Source organism: Heterodontus francisci, chromosome 1 (assembly GCF_036365525.1).
Source record: "Heterodontus francisci isolate sHetFra1 chromosome 1, sHetFra1.hap1, whole genome shotgun sequence".
In the NCBI taxonomy this organism is placed as follows: domain Eukaryota; kingdom Metazoa; phylum Chordata; class Chondrichthyes; order Heterodontiformes; family Heterodontidae; genus Heterodontus; species Heterodontus francisci.
Window position 1 is genome coordinate 150,740,364 of NC_090371.1, and position 24,163 is coordinate 150,764,526.

A 24,163-nucleotide genomic window follows, 5' to 3' on the forward strand; every position below is an offset into this window, starting at 1 on the left:
GCATTTCTGACATCCTGCCCCATGATGTTCGTTTTCTTGAGGCTGATGGTTAGGCCAAATTCATTGCAGGCAGACGCAAACCTGTCGATGAGACTCTGCAGGCATTCTTCAGTGTGAGATGTTAAAGCAGCATCGTCAGCAAAGAGGAGTTCTCTGATGAGGACTTTCCGTACTTTGGACTTCGCTCTTAGACGGGCAAGGTTGAACAACCTGCCCCCTGATCTTGTGTGGAGGAAAATTCCTTCTTCAGAGGATTTGAACGCATGTGAAAGCAGCAGGGAGAAGAAAATCCCAAAAAGTGTGGGTGCGAGAACACAGCCCTGTTTCACACCACTCAGGATAGGAAAGGGCTCTGATGAGGAGCCACCATGTTGAATTGTGCCTTTCATATTGTCATGGAATGAGGTGATGATACTTAGTAGCTTTGGTGGACATCCGATCTTTTCTAGTAGTCTGAAGAGACCACGTCTGCTGACGACATATGCAGATAGAGACAGAAAAGAGCAGAAAAAATAAAGTGGAAAAGTTTGAGTCAATATCTGAAGATGGTTTTGGTTACTGTTCTTCGAACTCGCTGTAAAGTCCTTGATTGTAGGTACGTCTTGCTTTTCGTCGGGGCCCAGTATTCTTCTTAAATCTTGTTTGATGTAGGGGACTTTTCTCTCTTGAAGTTAGTGTCCTCAGTGGGTCCAGAGGCTTGTGACAAAGAGATAAGAGCACACAGGAGAGGTCTTCTCACTCCAGGAACAAACAGTCTTTTTCAGTTCAAACGCTTTGTACAATTCAGAAAAAACCCAGATTGTCAAGCAGGTTAGTCATGTGACTAGCTGGTCTGACTATGTCAGTTTGTGGATTCTCTTGTCTTAGCTGACCATAGAATGTCTCTTCTTACACACAATACCTGGTGCTCAAAGTCCATTGTGGGTTAAATTGGAGCAGGAAATAGCCCCTTTGTCCCTCCAAGCACTGTCTATTAGTATGCAAATGTTTTTCCAGCCACGGCTGGTCTGTTTAGCAAGTCATTTCCTCTCTCCAGCAACAGTTTAAAATCAAAGTTCATATGACAAAATTAATATGCCTCACTCTTGGCAGGTGGGGGGGGGGGGGGTTCTGTTTGACACTTCCTTCCTTTCCCATGGAAGCTTTCAATGTAAGTACAGGAATGCAACATCTCCCCTTTTATGTTCTCCCTTCTCATCATCCAAGGCCCCAAAAATTCCTTCCAAGTGAAAGAGTGATTTATGTGTACTTCTTTTTAGTATGTTGTATTTGCTGCTCTCAATGTGGTCTGCTGTACACTGGGGAGACCAAACACAGATTGGGTGACCACTTTGTGGAACACCTCTGATCAGTCAGCAAGAATAACCCCGAGTTTCCGGTCACCTGTCATTTTATTTCTCTGCCTTGCTCTCGCATTGACCTCGGCCTCTTGCACTGTTCCAACAAAGCTCAACGTAAGCTTGAGGAACAGCACCTCATCCTTCAATTAGGCCTTGCAGCCTTCTGGACTCAATGGCAACTCCCAGGATGTTGATAGTGGGGGATTCAGCGATGGTAATACCATTGAACATTAAGGGAGATGGTTAGATTCTCTCTTGTTTGCGTGGCGGGAATGTTACTTGCCCACTTATCAGCCCAAGCCTCGATGTTGTCCAGATCTTGCTGCATCTGGACACAGGCTGCTTCTGTATCTGAGGAGTCGCGAATGGTGCTGAACATTGTGCAATCATCAGCGAACATCCCCACTTCTGACTTTATGATGGAAGGAAGGACATTAATGAAGCAGCTAATGATGATTGGGCCTAGGACACTACTCTGAGGAACGCCTGCAGTGATTCCTGGGACTGAGATGATTGACCTCCAACAACCACAACCATCTTCCTTTATGCTAGGTATGACTCCAATCAGCGGAGAGTTTTCCCCGATTCCCATTGACTCCAGTTTTGCTCAGACTCCTTGATGTCATACTCCATCAAATGTTGCCTTGATGTCAAGGGCAGTCACTCTCACCTCACCTCTGAGGGATAGTATAAATCATCATTCAGAAAGGCACGGATTAATCAAAAACAAACAATCAGAATGGATTTGTTAAGGAAAGTTAGTGAATTACTTATGGTGACTGAATTTTTTAAGGAGGTAACGAGGAGGATTGATGAGGATAGCACATTTGATGTAGTCTACATATAATTTATAAGGCTTTTGACAACGTCTCACATGGCAGACTGGTCGGAAAACTAAAAGCTCATGGGATCCAAGGAAAATGGTAAGTTGGATCCAAAATTGGCTGAGTGGCAGGAAGCAAAGGGTAATGTTCAACAGTTGTTTTTATGACTAGAAGGCTGTTTCCATTGAGGTTCTGCAGGGCTCAGTACTAGGTCCCTTGCTTTTCGTGATATATACCAATAATTTAGACTTAAATGTAGGAAGCATAATTAATAAGTTTGCAGATGATACAAAGATTGGTCGTGTGCTTGACAGTGGAAGAACAAAGCTGTAGACTGAAAGCAGATATCAATGGACTGGTCAGGTGGGCAAAAAATGGCAAATGGAATTCAATCTGGAGAAATGTGAGACAATGCATTTAGGGAAGACAAACAAGGCAAGGGAAAACACAATAGTAGGATACTGAGAAGTGTAGAGGAACAGAGGGCCCTTGCAGTGCCTGTCCACAGATCTCTTAAGGCAACAGGACAGGTAGGTAAAGCAGTTACGAAGGCATATTGGATACTTTGCTTTATTAACCAAATAAATATAACAGCAGAGAGGTTATGCTAGAACTGTATAAAACACTAGTTAGGCCGCAGCTGGAGTAATGTATACAGTTCTGGTCATCATATTACACGAAGGGTGTGATCAAGCAAAAGAGGGTACAGAGGAGATTTACAAAAAATGTTGCCAGGAATGCAGGTTTTTAAGCTATGAGGAAAGATTGGATAGCCTGGGGTTATTTTCTTTGGAACAAAGGAGACTGAGGGGAGATTTAGTTGGCGAATACAAAATTATGAGGGGCCTAGATAGTGTGGCTAGGAAGGACCTATTTCCCTTAACAGAGACGTCAATAACCAGGGAAAATAAATTTAAAGTAACAGGAAGAAGAATTAGAGAGGAGTTAAGCAGAAACTTTTTTACCCAGACAGTGATGGGGGTCTGTAACTCACTGCTTAAAAGGGCAGTAGAGACAGAAACTCTCATCGCATTTAAAAATTACTTGGATATGAACATGAAGTGCTGTAACCTACAAGACCAAGAGTTGGAAAGTGGGATTAGGCGGGATAGCTCTTTTTCAGCCAACACAGACAAAATGGGCCAGCCGAATGGCCTTCTTTTGTGCTATGTTTCTATGACCCCTCGTTCTAGACTCCCTAGCCAGGGGAAACATCCTTCCAGCATCTACCCTATCAAGCCCCTTAAGAATTTTACATGTTTCAAAGAGATCACCTCTCATTCTCTGTACTCAATGGAATATAGCCCCAGTCTATTCAATCTCTCCTCATAGGGCAATCCCCTCATCTCAGAATCAGTCTAGTGAACCTTCATTGCACTCCTTCCAGGGCTAGTATATCCTTCCTTGGGTAAGGTGACCAAAGCTGTGCACAGTACTTCATTTGTGGTCTCACCAGAGCTCTATGCATTTGCAGTAGACTTCTTCATTCTTATACTCTAATCCCTTTGTAATAAAAGCTACCACACCATTTGCTTTCCGAATTGCTTGTACCTGCATGTTAACTTTCTCTGATTCATGTACAAGGATACTCAGGTTCTTCTGAATACCAGCATATTCTGCTTTTCTATTTTCCCTTCCAAAGTGGATAACTTCATACTTCCCCACATTATACCCGATCTGCCATGCTCCTGCCCACTCAATTAACCTGTCTACATCCCTTTGCAGCCTCTTTGCATCCTCCCCACAGCTTATTTGCCCACCTAACTTTGTATCATCAGCAAACTTGTACATTACACGCAATCTCCTTATCTAAGTCACTGATATAGATTGTAAATTGCTGTAAATTGGAAGCAAGTTTTGTGAGTTTTTCCAGTGCGAGAGCAAGAAGCAGCACTGATGCAATTATCAATCTACCAGAAAAAGGGGTGAGGGAGGAAACCTCAGTAGGATTGGAACAAAGAATATTCCACATATATCCCCAAAAAAGCAGGCATAGCTAAGAGCCAGACGGGTGCCTGTACCAACACCTTTAATTTGGAGGAAGTGAGTGGAGTCAAAAGGAGAAGTTGATCAATATCAGAACAGGTTCAGCCAGGCAGAGGGTGGTGGTTAATGAAGACCAGTTGGGCTTCCATTGGGCTCGACAGGGTAGATGCAGGAAGGATATCTCCCATGGCTGGGGGGGTCTAGAAACAGGTGACACGGTCTCAGATTAAGAGGTAGGCCATTTAGGATTTAGGGGCGGCACAGTGGCGCAGTGGTTGGCACCGCAGCCTCACAGCTCCAGCGACCCGGGTTCGGTTCTGGGTACTGTCTGTGCAGAGTTTGCAAGTTCTCCCTGTGACCGCATGGGTTTCTGCCAGATGCTCCGGTTTCCTCCCACAGCCAAAGGTTTGCAGGTTGATAGGTAAATTGGCCATTGTAAATTGCCCCGAGTGTAGGTAGATGGTAGGAGAATTGAGGGAAGGTGGGGATGTGGTAGGGAATATGGGATTAATGTAGGATTAGTATAAATGGGTGGTTGATGGTCGGCACAGACTCGGTGGGACGAAGGGCCTGTTTCAGTGCTGTATCTCTCTATGACTCTATGACTGAGATGAGGAGGCATTTCTTCACTCAGAGGGTGGTGAATCTTCAGAATTCTCTCCCCCAGAAGGCTGTGAAGGCTCAGTCTTTGAGTATATTTAAGACAGAGATCGATAGGCTTCTAGACATTAAAGATATGAAGGGATATGGGGATAGTGCGGGAAAATGGCATTGAGGTAGAAGATAAAACCATGATCTAGCTGAATGACGGAGCAGGCTTGAGGGGCCGAATGGCCTACTCCTGCTCCCATTTCCTATGTTCATTTAAGGAAGAAGTGGAGAGCGTCTGGTAAGCAAGGAAAATGTAGAGGGACTGGATATCCATCATGAAAAGGAGATAATTAGAGCCGGGAAGCTTTAACTGTTAAAATGGCAGAGTTTCAAAAGTCATTTGATAAAGTATCGCATAACAGACTGATTTGGAAAATACAAGCACATGGTATTAAAGGGATGGTGTAACTCATTTACAAAACTGGCTAAGGGATAAGGGGCAGAGAGTAGTAGTGCATGGAATGGAGGGAAGTATGCAGTGTGCCCCACTGGTATTGGTATTAGGACCATTGTTTTTCTTGTTATACACAAATGATCTGGAGTTGGGAATAGGGAGTACAATTCTGAAGTATGCAGATGATACAAAACTTGCCAACGTCGTCAACAGTGAACAGATAGTAACAGACTTCAGAAGGACATAGACAGACAATGTAATGGATAGACACTGCAGATACAATTTAATGTGAAGTGTTACACTTTGGGAGAAATAGACAGGCAGTATAATCTAAATGTTACTATTTTTCAGAGGGGCCTGGGGTCACATTTTCACGAATTCCTGAAGGTGGCAAGGCAAGTTGATAAGTCAGTTAAGAAAGCATATCAGTGCAGAGGGGGAAAGAGGTGCCTCCAGTACTTGTAATCGTCTGCGTAAGCTTGAGGCAGTAAGTACTTAAAATTTTTGTCCAGTGTTTTAGTGCTTAGTGCAGGTTAGTGTGTAGAAAAACTAAAAAGCAGACATAACAACAACTTATATTTATATAGAGCCTTTAACATAATAAAACATCCCAAGACACTTCACTGGAGCATTATAAAACAAAATATGACACTGAGCCACACAGGAAGAAACATAGGAAGATAGGAACAGGAATAGGCCATTCAGTCCCTCAGGCCTGTCCTGCCATTCAATGAGATCATGGCTGATCCGCGGCCTAACTCCATATACCTGCCTTTGGCCCATATCCCTTAATATCTTTGCTTAACAAAAATCTATCTATCTCAGATTTAAAATTAACAACTGTTCTAGCTTCAGCTGCTGCTTGTGGGAGAGAGTTCCAAATCTCTACCACCCTTTGCGTGAAGAGGTGCTTCCTAACATCTCTCCTGAACGGTCTGGCCCTAATTTTTAGACTATGCCCCCAATTTTAGAATCTCCAACCAGTGGAAATAGTTTATCTTTATCTAGCCTGTCTTTTCCGGTTAATATCTTGAAGACTTCGATCAGATCACCCCTTAACCTTCTAAATTCTAGCAAAAACAGGCCTAATTTGTGTAATCTCACCTCGTAAGTTAACTCCTGTAGTCCAGGTATCATTCTTGTAAACCCTCCCTCCAAGGCCAATATATCCTTCCTAAGGTGTGGTACCCAGAACTGCTCACAGTACTCCAAGTGGGGTCTAACCACGGTTTTGTACAGCTGCAGCATAACCTCTGTGTCTTTATACTCCAATCCTCTAGATATAAAGGCTAGCATTCCATTAGTCTTTTTGATTATTTTCTGCACTTGCTCGTGGCACTTTAAAGATCTCTGCACCCGAACCCCTAAGTCTCTTAGGGCATCCATTGTACTTAACCTCTTCCCATTTAGAAAGTACCCTGCTCTATCCTTTTTTGGTCCAAAATGGATAACCTCACACTTGCCCACATTGAAATCCATCTGCCACAGCTTTGACCATTCACCTAGTCTGTCAATATCTCCTTGCAAGTTTATGCTATCATCTAGACTGTCTACAATGCTGCCTAACTTTGTATCATCAGCAAATTTGGATATATGACTTACTATGCCATCATCCAAGTTGTTAATGAATAATGTGAATAATTGAGGCCCCAACACAGATCCCTGTGGGACACCATTAGCCACATCCTGCCAATCAGAGCACTTACTCATTATCCCCACTCTCTGTCGCCTGCCACTCAACCAACTTCCTAACCATGTCAATAATTTGCCCTTAACTCCATGGGGTTCTACCTTAGTTAACAGCCTCTTTTGTGGGATTTTATCAAATGCCTTCTGGAAGTCCATATAAATAACATCCATAGACATTCCCCTGTCCACTACTTTAGTCACCTCTTCAAAACATTCAATGAGATTTGTCAGGCACGACCTTCCCGTCATGAATCCATGCTGGCTGTCCCTGATTAACTGAAATTTTTCTAAGTGTTCAGTCACCCTATCCTTGATTATAGACTCCAGCAACTTCCCCACCACAGATGTCAGGCTAACTGGTCTGTAATTTCCTTGGTTCCCCCTTTCACCCTTCTTAAAAAGTGGAGTGAGGTGTAACTTTCTAATCCAGAGGGACCACTCCTGAATCTAGGGAACACTGAAAGACTATAGTTAGGGCATCTACAATGTGCTCCCCTACTTCCTTTAACACCCTCGGATGGAAACGGTCAGGTCTTGGGGATTTCTCACTCTTTAGTTCCATTAATTTCCTTGTTACTGATGTTTTACTTACGTTAATTGTATTAAGTCCCTGTCCCCTATCGGCTATTAATTTTTTCGGGACTTCCGGCAAGTTATCCTCCTTTTCAACTGTAAATACTGAGGCAAAGTAATTGTTCAACATAATAATAAAAGCAAAATACTGCGGATGCTGGAAATCTGAAACAAAAACAAGAAATGCTGGATTCACTCCAGCATTTCTTGTAATTGTTCAACATGTCTGCCATTTCCCCATTATCAATGACAATATCTCAATTTTCTGCTTTTAGTGGGCCTACATTGCTCTTGACCACCCGCTTTCCCTTTATGTAACTATAAAATTTCTTCTTATTGATTTTGATGTCCCTTGCAAGTTTCCTTTCATAATCCCTTTTAGTAGCTCTTATAAGCTGCTTTGTGACCCTTTGCTGGTCTTTGTACCTATCCCATTCGGCAGGATCTGTGCTGCATTTTGCATTTTTGTAAGCCCTTTCTTTTAGTTTTATGCTTTCCCTAATCTCTTTAGTTGTCCATGTCTATTTTTCTGTGAAGTGGAACTTTTTCCTCTCAGGGGCATATACTCGCTCTGTATTTCATTAAATGTTTCTTTAAATATTCTCCACTGTTCTTCAGTCATTTGACCCATTAACAGATCTTCCCAGTTTACCGTGGACAGTCTCTGTCTCATCCCTTTAAAGTCAGCCTTACCCAAGTCTAAAATTCTAGTAGCTGATTCGTCCTTATCACTTTCAAACGCTACCTTGAATTCGATCATGCTGTGATCACTATTTGATAAATGTTCATGCACAGTTAGGCTACTAATTAAATTTGGCTCATTACTCATAACTAAATCTAATATTGCCTGTCCCCTCGTTACATCTAGGACATATTGCTGTAGGAATCTATCCTGGACACATTCCAGAAATTCACTACCTTTCTGACAGGTGCTAGTCTGCCTCTCCCAATCTATGTGTAAGTTAAAATCCCCCATTAATACTACTCTGCCTTTGTTACACACTTGCCTAATTTGTGCACTTATACAATCTAACACCTCAGAACTGCTACCAGGGGGTCTATACACAACACCTATTACAGATTTAGATCCTTTTCTGTTCCTCAGTTCCATAAGGTCTCCACTGGATGCTTTTCCCTCATTATATCCTCTCTCACCAATGAGGTGATATTATTTTTAATCAATAAGGCTACTCCACCCCCTCTGCCATTTTCCCTGTCCCTCCTGTAAACTTTATAACCAGGTATATTTAGTTCCCATTCCCGACCATCCTGCAGCCACGTCTCCACAATGGCCACCATATCATAATCTTCCATTTGAATTTGTGCCTGCTGCTCATCTAGTTTATTCCTTACACTCCATTCATTTGTATATAGAACTCTTATTTGGGCTATATCCCCTAACCTGTCCCTCAGCACTGATGCTTTATTCGCCTGTTTATTATTTCTCTCTTCTTTGTTTAGCCAGTATACTTCTTGCAGTTTTGCCATTACCTGCAATTCCTGAAGTAGGGTTCCTGACTGTTTCTTTACTCTCTGCCCTGTTACTTGTTTTTGAAACTGTACTGACTTCCCCGAGGCCTCCCGCTCCCCCCATTTACTAGTTTAAAGTCCTTGTGACCACCCTATTTATCCATTTGCTAGGACACTGGTCCCAGATCGGTTCAGGTGCAGCCCATCCCAATGGTACAGTTCCCTCCTGTCGCAATACTGACGCCAGTGCCCCATGAAATGGAACCCCTCTTTCCCACACCACTCCTTTAGCAACGTGTTTACTTCCCTAATTTTTTTATCCCTGCCAATTGGCACGTGGGTAATCCAGAGATTATTAACCCTTGAGGATCTGTTTTTTTATTTTGTTCCTAGTTCCTGATAATCCCCAAACAGGTCCTCTTGCCTAGTCTTGCCGATGTTGTTTGTCCCAACGTGGACCACAACAATTGGATCCTCCCCCTCTCTCTCCAATATCCTTTCAAGCCGGATAGAGATGTCCCTCACCCTCGCACCGGGTAGGCAACATACCATGTGGGACCCTCGGTCCTGCTTACAAAGGATGCTATCAGTACCCCTAATTATGGAATCCCCTACCACTACCACTTTTCTTTTTGCTCCCCCCGCTTGAATGGCCTCCTGTACCACGGTGCAGTGGTCAGTTTGCTCATCCTCCCAACAGTCCTTTTCCTCATCCACACAGGAGGCAAGTACCTCATACCTATTAGACAAGGTCAAGAGTGGAGGCTCCTCCATTGCTGAATTCAGGATCCCTCTACCTGCCTCACTTGCAGTCACACCCTCCTGTCCCTGACCACTGGCCAAATTTGAGATACTTAATCTACGGGGTGTGACTGCCTTAAGCAGTGTCCAGGAACCTCTCCCTCTCCCTGATGTGCTGCAGTGTCTGAAGCTCAGACTCCAGCCCATCAGCTCTGAGCCGAAGTTTTTTGAGCTGCAAACACTTGGTGCAGATGTGGTCACTGTGGCTCGTAATGGGATCTACCAGATCCCACATCATGCAGCTATGGCATATCACCTGCCCTGCCATCTCTACTCTACTTCAGTTAATTAGTTTTTCAAATTTTTCAAATTAGTTTATCAAATTTAGTGCAGATTCCCTACCAGTTTTCCTGTGACGCCATTTTTTTCAGATTTTTCTCAGTTTCAGTTGGAACACTGAAGCAGTGAAAGCAGCTCCACCCCTCTGGGTCCGCTCTACCTCTGCTCCCCGGTGACTAGGTCACAAAATCCCCGAGGTAAGTTATTTATACTCACAGCTCCGATGCTCCACCCCTCCAGGTCCGCTCAACCTCCGCTCCCCGGTCTCTAGGTCACAAAATCCCCGAGGTAAGTTATTTATACTCACAGCTCCGATGCTCCACCCCTCCGGGACCGCTCTACCTCCGCTCCCCGGTGACTCCCGGGTATCGGGGGAGAGGGTCCTGCATGAGCAGAGTGGGTATCAGGGGGAGGAGATATTAGATCAGATAAACAAAAGTTTGGTCAAAGAGGTAGGTTTTAAGGAGTATCCTAAAGGAGGAAATTGAGATGGAGAGGCAGAGAGGTGTAGGGAGGGTATCTAGAGCTTAGGGTCTAGGCAACTGAAGGCATGGCCACCAATGGTGGAGCGATTAAAATTGGGGATGCTTAAGGGGCCAGAATTTGAGCAGCGTGGATATCTCAGAGGGTTGTGGGCTGGAACGGGTTACAGAGATAGGGAGGGGCGAGGCCCTGGAGAGATTTGAAAAAAAGGATGAGAATTTTAAAATCGAAGTGTTGCTGAACTGGGAGCCAATGTAGATCAGTGAGCACAGGGGTGATAGGTGAACAGGACATGGAAAATAATGTAAATAATAAAGATAAGATATGGCAGAGCAGGTTGTGTGTCTGAACTACAGTATTTGGCAGTTTGTGGACAGCGAGACTGCCTGGAGTGAACACATCTGCAGTAGATGTCTCCACCTTCAATCTCTTTGACACAGTCATTGAGCTAGTTGGAAACACTTAGACATATGAGGGAGAGGGAGCAATATCTGGACCGTTTGCTCCAGACCCCAGTCACACCTCGTAAAGAAGTGCAGCTTTAGAATGGGGTTAATGTGACTGATAGTGTACAGAGTAAGGAGAACCCAGGTGAGATAGAGAATGAGAATCCAGAAAGTGATCCTATTCAACAGGTACAATGTACTTGCTACCTGTCAGGATAATGATAAAGACTGCTGGAAAAACTGCCAGAATTCTGACCATGGCACCTTGGAGGCTGTCCAAAGAGGGGAGCAGGAGGACAAGGAAGGAAAGCGTAACGTGATACCTGCAGGGGATTCAATAATTTGGGAGACAGATAGCATCCTTTGTAAACAGGATCAAGAATCCCACATGCTATGTTATCTACCTGCTGCCAGGGTGAGGGAGATCTCCAACTGGTTTGAAAGGATATTGGAGAAGGAAGGGAGGGGGGAGGATCCAGTCATTGTGATCTATGTTGGGTGTAACAACATGGGGTTGCTGCCCCCAACAAGAAGAGTTGGCAAGAGTTCCTGTTTGGAGAGTACCAGGAGCTCGGAGCTAAACTAAAGAACAGGACCTCAAGGGTTATAATCTCTGGATTATTACCTAAGCCATTAGTAAACTGATGTAGGGGTAAGCAGAATAGGATGGTGAACATGTGGCTGAAGGAGTGGTGTGGGAAAGAGGTGCTCCATTTCATGAGGCACTGGCACCAGTACTGGGACAGGAAGGAACTGTGCTGTTAAGATGGCACTAGCTGAACCAGACTAAGTCCAGGGTCCTTGCAGAAAGGATATATAGGGCAGTCATGAGAACTTTAAACGAGTAAATTGGGGGGAAGGCTAAGGTGGAAAAGGTAGCATAAATAATAGTTCGAAAACAAGCAAAAGGGAAGAGAGTAGAGTAACAGTCGAAAACTGTGTTTTGGGCACTACAGGTAGATGGAAAACTAAAAGATGTAAGGCAATTAAACAGGAGAAAGCATTAAAAAACATCAGAGTTAAACATCAGAACAGAAGGACAGGTAAAGGTGTGTGGCCCAAATAATGATTCCTTTTAAAGACACACAGGGTATAAGGAACAAACTGAATGAATTGCAGGAGCAAATTTAACTTAGAGGGTATGACAAGGTCACCATTACTGAGACATGGCTGCAAGACGGTCAGAACTCTAAGGTCTGCAGAAAAGTTAAGAAAATGGTAGAGATGGAGGAGTAGCTTTACTGATTAAGGATAAAAATCATTTCAATGATAAGAGAGCAGCATAGTGGGAATTATGCCCCTTGTAGCAGATGTGAAGTGGTAGAATGCATAAATGTTATTTTTTATTCTTTCATGGGATGCAAGCATCGCTGGCAAGGCCAGATTTTGTTGCCCATCCCTAATTGCCCTTGAGAAGGTGGTGGTGTGCCACCTTCTTGAACAACTGTAGTCCATCTGGTGTAAGTACACCCACCGTGCTGTTAGGAAGGGATCTAGGTTTTTGACCCAGTGACAGTGAAGGAATGGCAATCTAGTTCCGAGGCAGGATGATGTGTGGCTTGGAGATTAAAGATTAGACAAGCATGTAGCAAAGGCAGAGTGGTTTTAATGGGGGATTTTAATTTTCATATCGATTAAGATAAGCAGACTAGCTCATGTCAAAAAGTTAGTTAATTTCCAGAGTTAATTTGGGATAGTTTTCTGCAACAATACGTCCTAGAACTAACAAGGGGCCTAACAGCTTAAACATTTATCCATTCGCAATCAAAATAGCAAGTTCAATGTAGAGCCTCAAAAAGGAAAAACATGAAACAGCTACTAAAATTCAAGATTTAGGTAAGGCTGACTTCAATGCAATGTGACAGAGACTGTCCATAGTAAACTGGACAAATCTGTTAATGGGTAAAAAGACAGATAATAAGTCAGAGGTGTTCAAATAAATGTGATACAGAACCAGTTTATACCCCTAAGGTGCAAGGGCTCCACTTATCAATAAAAAGCCAATTAAAGAGGCAAGAGACAACATCAAACTAAAAGAAAAAGCATATAAAAATGCACAAAATAGCACAGATCCTGCTGAATGCGAGAGATACAAAGAACAGCAAACAGTGACAAAACATATCGTAAAAGCTACAAAAAGGGAGGATGAAAAAAACTTGCAAGGTATATCAAAATAAACATATAAAAATGTTTACTATGTAATAGGGAAAAGAGGGTAGTCAAGAGCATTGTCAGCCCTTTGAAAATTGATCGTGATGATATTGTTAATGAAAATAAGGAAATGGCGGGCATGCTGAATAACTATTTTGCCTCAGTAGTTACAGTAGAGGAAGAGGTCAGCATGCCGGAAATCCCAAGAAAAATGAAATTGAATCAGGGATAGGGACTCACCAAAATTAGCGTAAGCAAAATAACGGTAACAAAGAAAATAATGGCACTAAAGAGTGACAAATTCTCAGGAATAGATGGTTTCCATCCCAGGATTTTAAAGGAAGTAGGTGAGAACATTGCAGATGCCCTAACTATAATCCACCAAAATTCTCTCAATTCAGGATCCATTCCTTTAGATTGTAAAATTGCACGTGTCACTCCACTATTTAAGAAAGATGAGAGTGAAACCATGGAATTATAGACCAGTTAGCATAACATCTGTTGTTGGGAAATTGTGAGAGTCTATAATTAAGAATAGAATGACCAAACACCTTGAAAATTGTCAGCTAATAGAGACAGCCAGCATAGATTTGCAAAGGGTAGGTCATGCCTGATGAACCTGATTGATTTTACTGAAGAGATGACTGAAGTTGTGGACAAGGGAATATCTATGTACTTTATTTATATGGAGTTCCAGAATTCATTTAATAAAGTCCCTCATAAAAAACTGTTAGTTAAAGTTGAAGCCCATGGAATTGAAGGTAAATTACTGACCTGGTTAGGAGATTGGTTGAGTAGCAGGAGACAAAGAATAGGGATAATGGGCAGGTACTCTAATTTACTGGATGTGACTAGTGGTGTCCTGCAAGGATCTGTATTGCGACCTCAGCTATTCACTGTATTTATTATCGACTTAAATAAAGGAATAGAAAGCCACATTTCCAAGTTTGCCGATGGCAGAAAGACAGGTGGCATTGTAAGCAATGTAGTGGAAGCACAATATTAAAACAAGACATTGATTGATTAAGTGAGTGGGCAAAACTGCAGCAAATGGATTTCAATGCAGGCAATTGTGAAGTAATCCACTTTGAACCTAAAAGGGATAGAAGAATATTTTTTACATGGTGAAAAGCTAGAAACAGTGGAGGTCCAAAGAGACTTGGGGGTCCAGATACGTAGATCATTAAAATGTCATGAACACGTATAGAAGTAAACAAAAGGCTACTGGAATGCTGGCCTTGATATCCATAGGACTAGAATAAAAGGCGGTAAAAGTCATGCTTCAGCTGTACAAAGCCCTGGTTAGACCACACCTGGGCCAGAACTTTACGCACCCACCCTCCACCGCCCTGCTGAGCAGTTCCGGGCACCACACCTTAAGAAGGATATACTGGCTTTTAGAATTAGAAGTTAAGGGGTAATTTCAGCAAAGTTTACAAGATATTAGAGGAAACAATACATAAAGACGTGCAATTGTGTAGCACCATTCACGATCACCAGATATCCCAAAGCACTTTAGAGCCAATGAAGTACTTGTGAAGTGTAGTCACTGTTGTAATGTAGGACTACTTCCGCTAGTTGGCGAGTCTGGGACTAGGAGGCATAGTGTAAAAATTAGAGGCAGGCCTTTCAGGAGTGAAATTAGGAAACACCTCTACACACAAAGGGTATATAAATTTGGAATTCTCTCCTGCAAACAGCAAATGATGTTAATCAATTGTTAATTTTAAATCTGATATAGACAGATTTTTGTTAAGTAAAGATATTAAGGGATATGAGGAGAAGGCAGATATGGGGAGGTAGGTCACAGATCAGCCATGATCTCACTGCATGACAGGACAAGCTCAAGGGGCTAAATGGCCTACTCCTCTTACTATGTACTGAACTTTGTAAACAGGAGTACTGAATACAAAAACAAAAAACTTTTACAAATCACTAATTCGGCCTCAGCTAGAGTACTGTGTAAAAATTCTGGGCAGCACACTTCAGTAAGGATTTCAAGCCCCTGAAGAGAATACAGAGGAGATTTATCAGGATGATACCAGGAATGAGGGAGTTCAGTTATGTGGAGAAACTGGGATTGTTTTCCATAGAGCAGAGAAGATTAAGGGAAAACCTAATAGGAATATTCAAAATTATGAGGGGTTTTGATAGAGCAAGTAGGAAGAAACTATTTTCTCTGGCAAGTGGGTCAATAACCAAAGGTCACAGATTTAAGCTATCGGCAAAGAACTAGAGTGGAAATGAGGAAAAATTTATTCACACAGAGGGTTGTTAAGATCTGGACACTATCTAAGTGTGGTGGAATGATATTCTTTAATAACTTTTTAAAGGTTACTGGACATGGATTTGAAGAGGACTAATTTCCAGAGTTATGGGGAAAAAGCTGGGTTTGGGACTAAATTGGACATCTGTTTCAGAGAGCTGACACAGGCACAACAGGCCGAATGGCCTCCTTCTATGCTGTAAGATTGTATAAGTGCAAATTTTTCTTATTTTTGCTTTATAGTTTTTAAAAATTAGGTTTCCATTTACTCTGTCCTCTGCATTCAACGTTATCACAATTGATATTTAATGGAGTAATAAATTATGACTAGCAAATATGTTTTTAACGGTGTGTCTCCTGAAACGCAGAGCATGTGCAAAGCGATCGCCGACGTCATCAGTGCATCCCAACATTTGCCAGCTTGTCAGTATGGGTCCACGCATGCATGCATCAACGTCACTACGTAATGGCTTCAGATGCACTGACGTCCCAGTGTTGCTTCATCCTTTATTGACCGCAATTGCCACCTCCATCCCTCCAACAGTACCCCCCTCCCTCCCGCAATCAATGCCATAATCGCTGCCTCTCTTCCCTGCTGCCTCCCGCTGTTCTCTCCCATGCCCGCCTGCTCAAGACTGCTCCCGCCCGCTCACCACTTCATCCCACCACTCCCGATTGCTCACTACTCCATCCCACCACTCCCGACTCTTCACCAGTCCAACCCACCACTCACTTACTGCCTTGCCACTAGCACCCCGCTTGCTCTCCCCCACCCCAACCCGGTGCTTCATCGGTCGGGAAGAGAACAGCGGGATAGAGCGGCAAGCAGTCTGAAGCAGCAGGAGGGAGCGGTGAGAAGGCAGGCACAGGAGGGAGCGATGAAGAGAAGCAGCAATCGTGGGAGGGGGTGGGAAACTGAATGTGGCGATTGAAGCAGCGATCACAGGAGGAACAGAAGTGGCAATCACAAGAGGGAGCGGGGTACTGTTATGGGGGGGCATGGAGGCGACAATCGCAGCCATTGAGGGGTGAGAGGGTTTGGGTTCAATTCGTTTTTTTGTGTCAAATTGAGCAGCGCCATTTTTATTACTGGCAGCTGCCTGTGACGTCGCTAACAGTGACATTTCTGTCGATGAGAACACATTTGCGCATATGCCAGTAATGTGCCACCTAGTGGTTGCGTTGTCAGCAAACGTAGCCATTTAAAAAAATTTTTAAATTTTTTGAACAATTCTCACAATAAAATCCAAAAATGCCATTCTTTATGACAACCATACCACTTAAATATATGGGGAAAAACAGATGTTCTCATATGCTGAATTTCAATCCAGTGCAATACTGTACAGCAATGTACAAGTAAAGATGGTTAGGATGTGCATTGGTGAAAAATGTGCAAGTGTAAAGATGGCCCCTGGGCTTGGAAGACAAGTTTTCTTATTAGGTATGCTCATTTCTAGATCAACTAGTTTAGAAAATCATCATAATTTTAAAGTCATCCAATTCAATCAATTTCCACAGTATAGTAAAACCTAGAAAATACTGCATTACAGTCTGATGTCAAATAACAACTATCTACTTTGTACATCTTGAACCAACCTGTGCACGTCTCATGTACATCAATCCCTCCTTAGTGTGCTCAGGTGGCGCAGCTGGATGACCAGGTTGGGGAAGGCTGCACGTGGAAAAGACTTACAATTAGAACAAGAGTCAGTCTCATTGATTGAAGCAATACAGCAATGAACAGTCTCAGGAGTTATAAACAGAATTAAAATGCACAAATGATAAATGAGATGGTTATGGGGAATACAGCTACGAATCCATATATTATTACAATCTCACCTTATGTTACACTATATTCAATACCATTATTCAGCATGTTGCAAGCTCCCATTCCAGCCAACCAACCAAGGAAAAGGTGCCTCCAAAAAGCTGATTAAGAAGGGAGCAATTAATAAAACCAGGCATGCTGCTCATGTGATTCTTTGTGATTGAGGCAACAGTTACACTGCCAGCTGCATGGAAATTACACTATACCTAAGCTCAACAAAGAAAATAACTTATCAAGTGACAAAAAAGTTTATGAAAAGCAAAAGATCAAATTACATTTTGGTAAATTATCCCTCAAAATGTTTCAACTTAGGTTACAGGTTAACAAGAATTGCATAAAACTGAAAATAGCTATAAACAGTTGCATAATAGAAAAATGTAACAGTTTTAAATAACCCTTAACTACGTACAGAAGAACAGGAGAAGGATTGGTGAGTAAAGGTCTGTAATTCTACATGCTACTGGCAACTAGTTTAAAAGTAAGGGTAAGGTACGGCAAGGCAGCTCGGCCGAGTGGAATGTGCCTCCTGTGGTACGTGGGAAGGCGTGGATGCTTCAAGTGGCCTCGACAAACACATTTGCAGGAAGTGTCACCAGCTGCAGAAACTTGAGCTCCGGGTTTTGGAACTCAAGCAGCGGCTGAAGTCACTGTGGTGATCCGCGAGACTGAGAACTACGTGGATAGCACATTTAGGGAGGTGATCACACTGCAGGTTAGGAGCATGCAGGCAGAGAGGGAATGGGTGACCACCAGAAAGTCTAGGAGGAGCAGGCAGGTAGTGCATGGGGTTCTCTGAGTCTATCTCGCTCATGAACTGGTTTTCCATTTTGGATTCTGGTGAGGGCAATGGTTCCTCAGAGGCATGTGACAACAGCCGAGTTCAGGCCACCACAGGTGGTTCAGCTGCATGGGTGGGAAGGAAGAAGAGTGGAAGAGAAATAGCAGAAGCGGATTCAATAGTTAGGGAAACAGACAGGCATTTCTGCAGCCTTAGACGTAACTCCAGGATGGTATGTTGCCTCCCTGGTGCCAGGGTCAAGGATGTCACAGTGCGGCTGCAGGATATTCTTAAGGGGGAGGGTGAATAGCCAGAGGTCATGGTTCACACTGGTACCAACAACATAGGTAGAAAGAGGGATGAGGTTCTGAAAGCAGATTTTAGCGAGCTAGGTAAAACATTAACAAGCAGGACCTCAGAGGTTGTAATCTCTGAATTACTCCCAGTGCCACGCGCTAGTGAGCATAGAAATAGGAGGTTAGAGCTCATAAATGCGTGGCTGGAGAGATGGCACAGGAGGGAGGGCTTTAAATTCCTGGGGCATTGGGACCAGTTCTGGGGGAGGTGGGACCTGTACAAGCCGGACGGTTTGCAGCTCAATAGAGCCGGAACCAATATCCTTGCTGGGAAGTTTGCTAATGCTGTTGGGCAGGGTTTAAACTGTTTGGCAGGGGGATGGGAACCTGAGGATATATTCAGTTGGGGCAAAATTAGAAATGGAAGGCAGAAAATTAGGAGTGAGTCTGGAAGGCATGGGAAACAAAGGATAGCAAATTAAAAAAAAGTTTGGCAGTGCTCAAGGGTATATACTTCAATGCAAGGCGTATAGCAAATAAAGCAGATGATCTGAGAGCACAGATAGAAATGTGGCAGTATGATATCATATCTATGACAGAAGCATGGCTTAAAGAGGGACAGGAATGGCAGTTCAACGTTTTTAGTTACAGACTTTTCAGACGAGATAGAGAGGGGGATAAAAAGGGAGGCGGGGTGGCAATTTTGGTTCAAGAAGCAATTACAGCTGTCAGGAGGGATGATATGTTAGAAGGATCATCAATTGAGGTCATATGGATTGGGTGTAGGAACAAAAAAGGGCAGTGACGCTACTGGGAGTGTACTATAAATCCCCTAACAGTCAGAGGGAGATAGAAGAGCAAATATGTAGGCAAATCTCTGAAAGTGCAAAAACAATAGAGGATTTTAACTACCCTAATATTAACTGGGATAGTTTTAGGTGAAAGGAATGGAAGGAACAGAATTCTTAAGGTGCATTCAGGACAACTTTTTTGACGAGTACGTAGTGTTATGACCAAGGCAGGAGGAGAGCACTGTTTATTCTAGTCCCACTTCTCTACAGGTCACAACATATATTTTAAATTTTCCCACTTACTAATACAGTCAATCATATCCTCTATTTTTCCCAGAATAGAACACACTAACCAGGTTTCTTTAATTAACAAAATTATCAGTTTATTAGAGAACAATTCTTAACTTGTAATGAAGTAAAGCATAAACACACAGATCTAAATTTTAGACGTCCCTTTTTACCTTAATCCCTCAGTGTACACACACACACACACACACACACACACACACACACACACACACACACACACACACACACACACACACACACGATTTTGCAAATGCAGAGCTCTGTTACAGACAAAAAAAAACACTTGAGCAGATTACTTGCTCATTTTTGAAGAAAACAGCAGATGAGATATGTTGTTCCAAAACTGGCATTCAGTCTAGCCTCCGAGTACAGGGTAGGCCGGTCACTGGAATCTTTTACAACAGTTCTTTTCAGAAGGCTTTGAGAAATAATTTAGCAGGCTTTCTTCAAAGAGCTGAGATGAATTGATACAGTGGACTTCTCAGTGTCTTTTAGAGATGCTGGAAAGCGAGCTGCATTGTGGTCTTCTCTCCTTCCTTCACTTCTTCAGCAGCAGGCTAACGTTATCAGCCGCTCACTCCGAAAGGTAAAACACACTGACACTACAATGAAAAGTCTGAGAGCTTTCTCTCTCAGATGCATGCTGCTGCCCCCGGGCTTGCCCGATCAGGGCGCGTGACTGACTTCTCTGCCCAGGTCTTCCTGTTACCAGGGTTTCTGTTCTAGTTTTAACTTGAGTCATGTGACAACCAGTACATTGTTGTAAAAAAACAGTTCTTTCAGTGTCCCTTTGATGACTCTCTTGAAAAAAAAAACTGGTCCAACATTTATTCGGTTTGAATATGAATTCCTCAAAAAATATTTTAACCAAATAAACAGAATCACTTCCATAACAGTAGCAATTCGAGCAAGAGAAGGCATGGTTCTGGACTTGGTTTTAGGAAATGAAGCTGGGCAGTGGAAGGAGTGGCAGCAGGAGAGCATTTTGGTGGTAGTGGTCATAATTCAGTTAGTTTTAACATAATTATGGAAAAGGACAGAGATAGAACAGGAGTTAAAGTTCTAAATTGGGGTAAGGCCAGTCAGTGTCAAGATTAGAGGGAGGCATTCAAAGGGGAGATTCAGGGGGCTTCAGTGTAAACATGTTCCAGCAAAGAAAAAGGGTGGAACGGCCAAATGTAGAGCCCCATGGATGTCAAGGAGTTTATAGGGCATGTTAAGGCAGAAAAAGAAAGCTTATGTCAGACACCGAGAACTCAGAAAGTCAAGAGGACTACAGAATGTGAAGGGGTGAAATCAAAAAGGAAATTAGGAAAGCAAAGAGAGGGCATGAAAGAATATTGGCAAGTAAAATCAAGGAGAACCCATTGATGTTTTATCAATACATTAATAGTAAGAGGATAACCAAGGAAAGAGTAGGGCCCATAAAAGACCAAAAAGGTAACCTATGTGTGGAGGCAGAAGATGTGGCTATGGTTCTGAATGAATACTTTACGTCTTCACAAAAGAAGGGGACAATGCAGACATTGTAAATAAGGAGGAGTGTGAAGTATTGGATGTGATAAACATAGGGAGACAGGAAGTATGAAGGAGATTAGCATCCTTGTAAGTGGATAAATCACCAGGGCCAGATGAAATGTACCCCAGGTTGTTCAAAGAAGCCAGGGAGGAAACAGCAGAAGGTATGACCATCATTTTCCAATCCCCACTGGATACAGGTGTGGTGCCAGAGAATTGGATGTATGCTAATGCTGTACCTTTGTTTAAAAAGGGAGCGAGGGATAGACCAAATAGTTACAGGCCTGTCAGTCTAACCTCAGTAGTGGGCAAATTATTGGAATCAATTCTGACAGACAGGATAAACTGTCACTTAGAAAGGCACGGATTAATCAAGGATAGTCAGCATGAATTTGTTAAGGGGAGGTCGTTTCGGACTAACTTGATTGAATTTTTTGAGGAAGTAACGAGGAGGATTAAAAAAGGTAGTGCAATTGATGTGGTCAACGTGGATTTTAGCAAGGCCTATTGACAAGGTCCCACATCGTACACTGGTTAAAAAAAAACATTGGATCGAGGGGAATGTAGCAAGCTGGTCACAAAATTGGCTCAGTGGCAGGAAACAAAGGGTAATTGTTAACGGGTGTTTTTGCAACTGGAAAGCTGTTTCCAGTGGCATTCCGCAGGGCTCAGTACTAGGTCCCCTGTTTTTTGTGGTATATATTAACAATTTGAACATAAATACAAGAAATAGGAACAAAAGTGGACCATATGGCCCATCGAGCCTGCTCTACCATTCACTACGATCATGGCTGATCTTGGGCTTCAATTCTACTTTCCTGCCCACTCCCCATAACCCTTAATTCCCTGTCAGACCAAAAATCTATCTATCCCAGCCTAAAATGTATTAATGATGGAGCATCTACAACCCTCTGGGGTAGAGCATTCCAAAGATTCACAACTCTTTGAGTGAAGTAATTTCTCCTTATCTCAGTCCTGAATGATCGACCCCTCATCTTGAGACTGTGTCTGTATTCTAGATTCCCCTACTAGTGGGAACAATCTCTCAGCTTCTACCCTAACAAGCCCTTTCAGAATCTTGTATGTCTCAATTAGATTGCCTCTCAGTCTTCTAAACTCCAGCGAATATAGGCACAATTTACGCAGCCTCTCATCATAGGACAATCCCCTCATCCCAGGGACCAATTTAGTAAATCTTCACTGCACTGCCTCCAGCGCAAGTATATCCTTTCTTAAATGTGGAGACCAAAACTGCACACAATGTTCCAGGTTCAGTCTCACCAAAGCCATGTACAATTTTAGTAAGACTTCTTTATTCCTATACTCCAATCCCCTTGCAATAAAGGCCAACATGCCATTTGCTTTCCTAATAGTCTGCTGCATCTAACTTTGTGCGTTCCCCAAGTCTCTCTGAACATCAACACTTACCAGTTTCACAACTTTTAAAAAATATTCTGATTTTCTATTTTTACGACTAAAGTGGCTAACTTCACACTTCCCTACATAATACTCCATTTGCCATCTTGTTGCCCACTCACTTAACCTGTCTACATCTCTTTGCAGCCTCTCTACATCCCCCCTGCAGCTTACCTTTCCACCGAGTTTGTATCGTCAGCAAACTTTGATACATTACTCTCTGTCTCTTCATCGAAGTCATTAATATAGAGTGTAAATAGCTGAGGCCCCCTGCACTGATCCTTGTGGCACCCCACTATTCACTGCCTGCAAACTTGAAAATGCCCCATTTATGCTCACTCTCTGCTTCCTGTCTGTTAACCAATCCTCTGTCCATGCTAATATATTACCCCCAACTCCAAGAGCCCTTAACTTGCCTATTAATCTTTTATGTGGCACCTTATCGAATGCCTTTTGAAAATCCAGGTATACTACATCTACTGGTTCCCCTTTATCTACCCTACCAGTTACATCCTCAAAAAACACTAATAAACTTGTCAAACAGGATCTCCCTTTAGTAAAACCATGCTGACTTGTTCTAATCATACTATGCTTTTCCAAGTGCAATGTTAAGACTTCTTTAATAATAGTTTCCAGCATCTTCCCAATGACTGATGTTAGGCTAACTAGCCTGTAGTTCCCTACTTTCTCTCTACCCCCTTTCTTAAAAAGCAGCATAACATTTGCCAACTTCCAATCTGACAGGACCATTCCTGAATCTAAGGAATTCTGGAAAAACAAATCCAGCGCATCCACTATCTCTGCAGCTATCTCTTTTAGAATCCTAGAATGGAGGCCATCTGGTCTCGGGAACTTGTCAGATGTTAGTCCATCAAGTTTCTCTACTACTTTTTCTTGACTGATATAAATATCCTTAATTTCCTCACTCTTTTTAGCCCCTAGGTTACTGCCTATTTCTAGTATGGAACTTGTGTCTTCTACTGTGAAGACACAGACACAAAATATTTGTTCAATGCCTCTGCCATTTCCTCATTCACCATGATGATTTCTCCTGTCTCTGCCTCTAAGGGACCAACGTCTACTTTAGCTACTCTGTTCCTTTTTATGTACTTATAAAAGCTCTTACAATCTGTTTTCACATTGCTGGCTAGTTTACTCTCATTCTATTGTTTTCCCTTTTTATCAACTTTTTGGTGGCCCTGTGCTGGTTTCTAAAACACTCCCAAACCTCAGACTTGCTACTATTGTTTGCAACATTGTAAGCTGCTTATTTATTTTATTTTTTTTATTTAGAGATACAGCACTAAAACAGGCTCTTCTGCCCACCGAGTCTGTGCCGACCAACAACCACCCACTTACACTAACCCTACAGTAATCCCACATTCCCTACCACCTACCTACACTAGGAGCAATTTACAATAGCCAATCTACCTATCACCTGCAGTCTTTGGCAGTGGGAGGAAACCAGAGCACCCGGTGAAAACCCATGCGGTCACCGGGAGAACTTGCAAACTCCGCACAGGCAGTACCCAGAATTGAACCCGGGTCCCTGGAGCTGTGAGGCTGCTGTGCTAACCATTGCGCCACTGTGCCGTCTTCTTTTAGTCTAATACTCTCCTTAACTTCCTGAGTGAGCCATGGATGAGTCTTTCTGGATGAGTTTTTGTTTTTGAACAGAATGTACTTTTGATGAAACCTTTGAATTGTTTCTTTAAATGTTTCCCACTGTTCATTTACCGCCATACCTTCCAGTCTATTTACCCAATTAACCTTAGCCAGTTCTCCCCTCATACCGTCGTAATTGGCTTTGTTTAAGATTCATGTTTGTGATTGTACTGTGTCACTTTCAAACTTAACATGAAATTCAATGGTAT

At 42.8% G+C, this 24,163-nt stretch overlaps 1 protein-coding gene across 4 annotated transcripts in view; it reads right to left on the bottom strand.

Annotated features, from left to right (window-relative positions):
* Positions 1-24,163, bottom strand: part of tbc1d19 (TBC1 domain family, member 19) — a 225,189-nt gene that overhangs the window by 153,715 nt on the left and 47,311 nt on the right. For all 4 annotated transcript variants that reach the window (XM_068009631.1, XM_068009553.1, XM_068009711.1 and 1 more), the window contains exon 4: positions 16,950-17,025. In XM_068009631.1, coding sequence (XP_067865732.1) covers positions 16,950-17,025 — 76 coding nt within the window. The remainder of the gene's footprint in view (positions 1-16,949; positions 17,026-24,163) is intronic.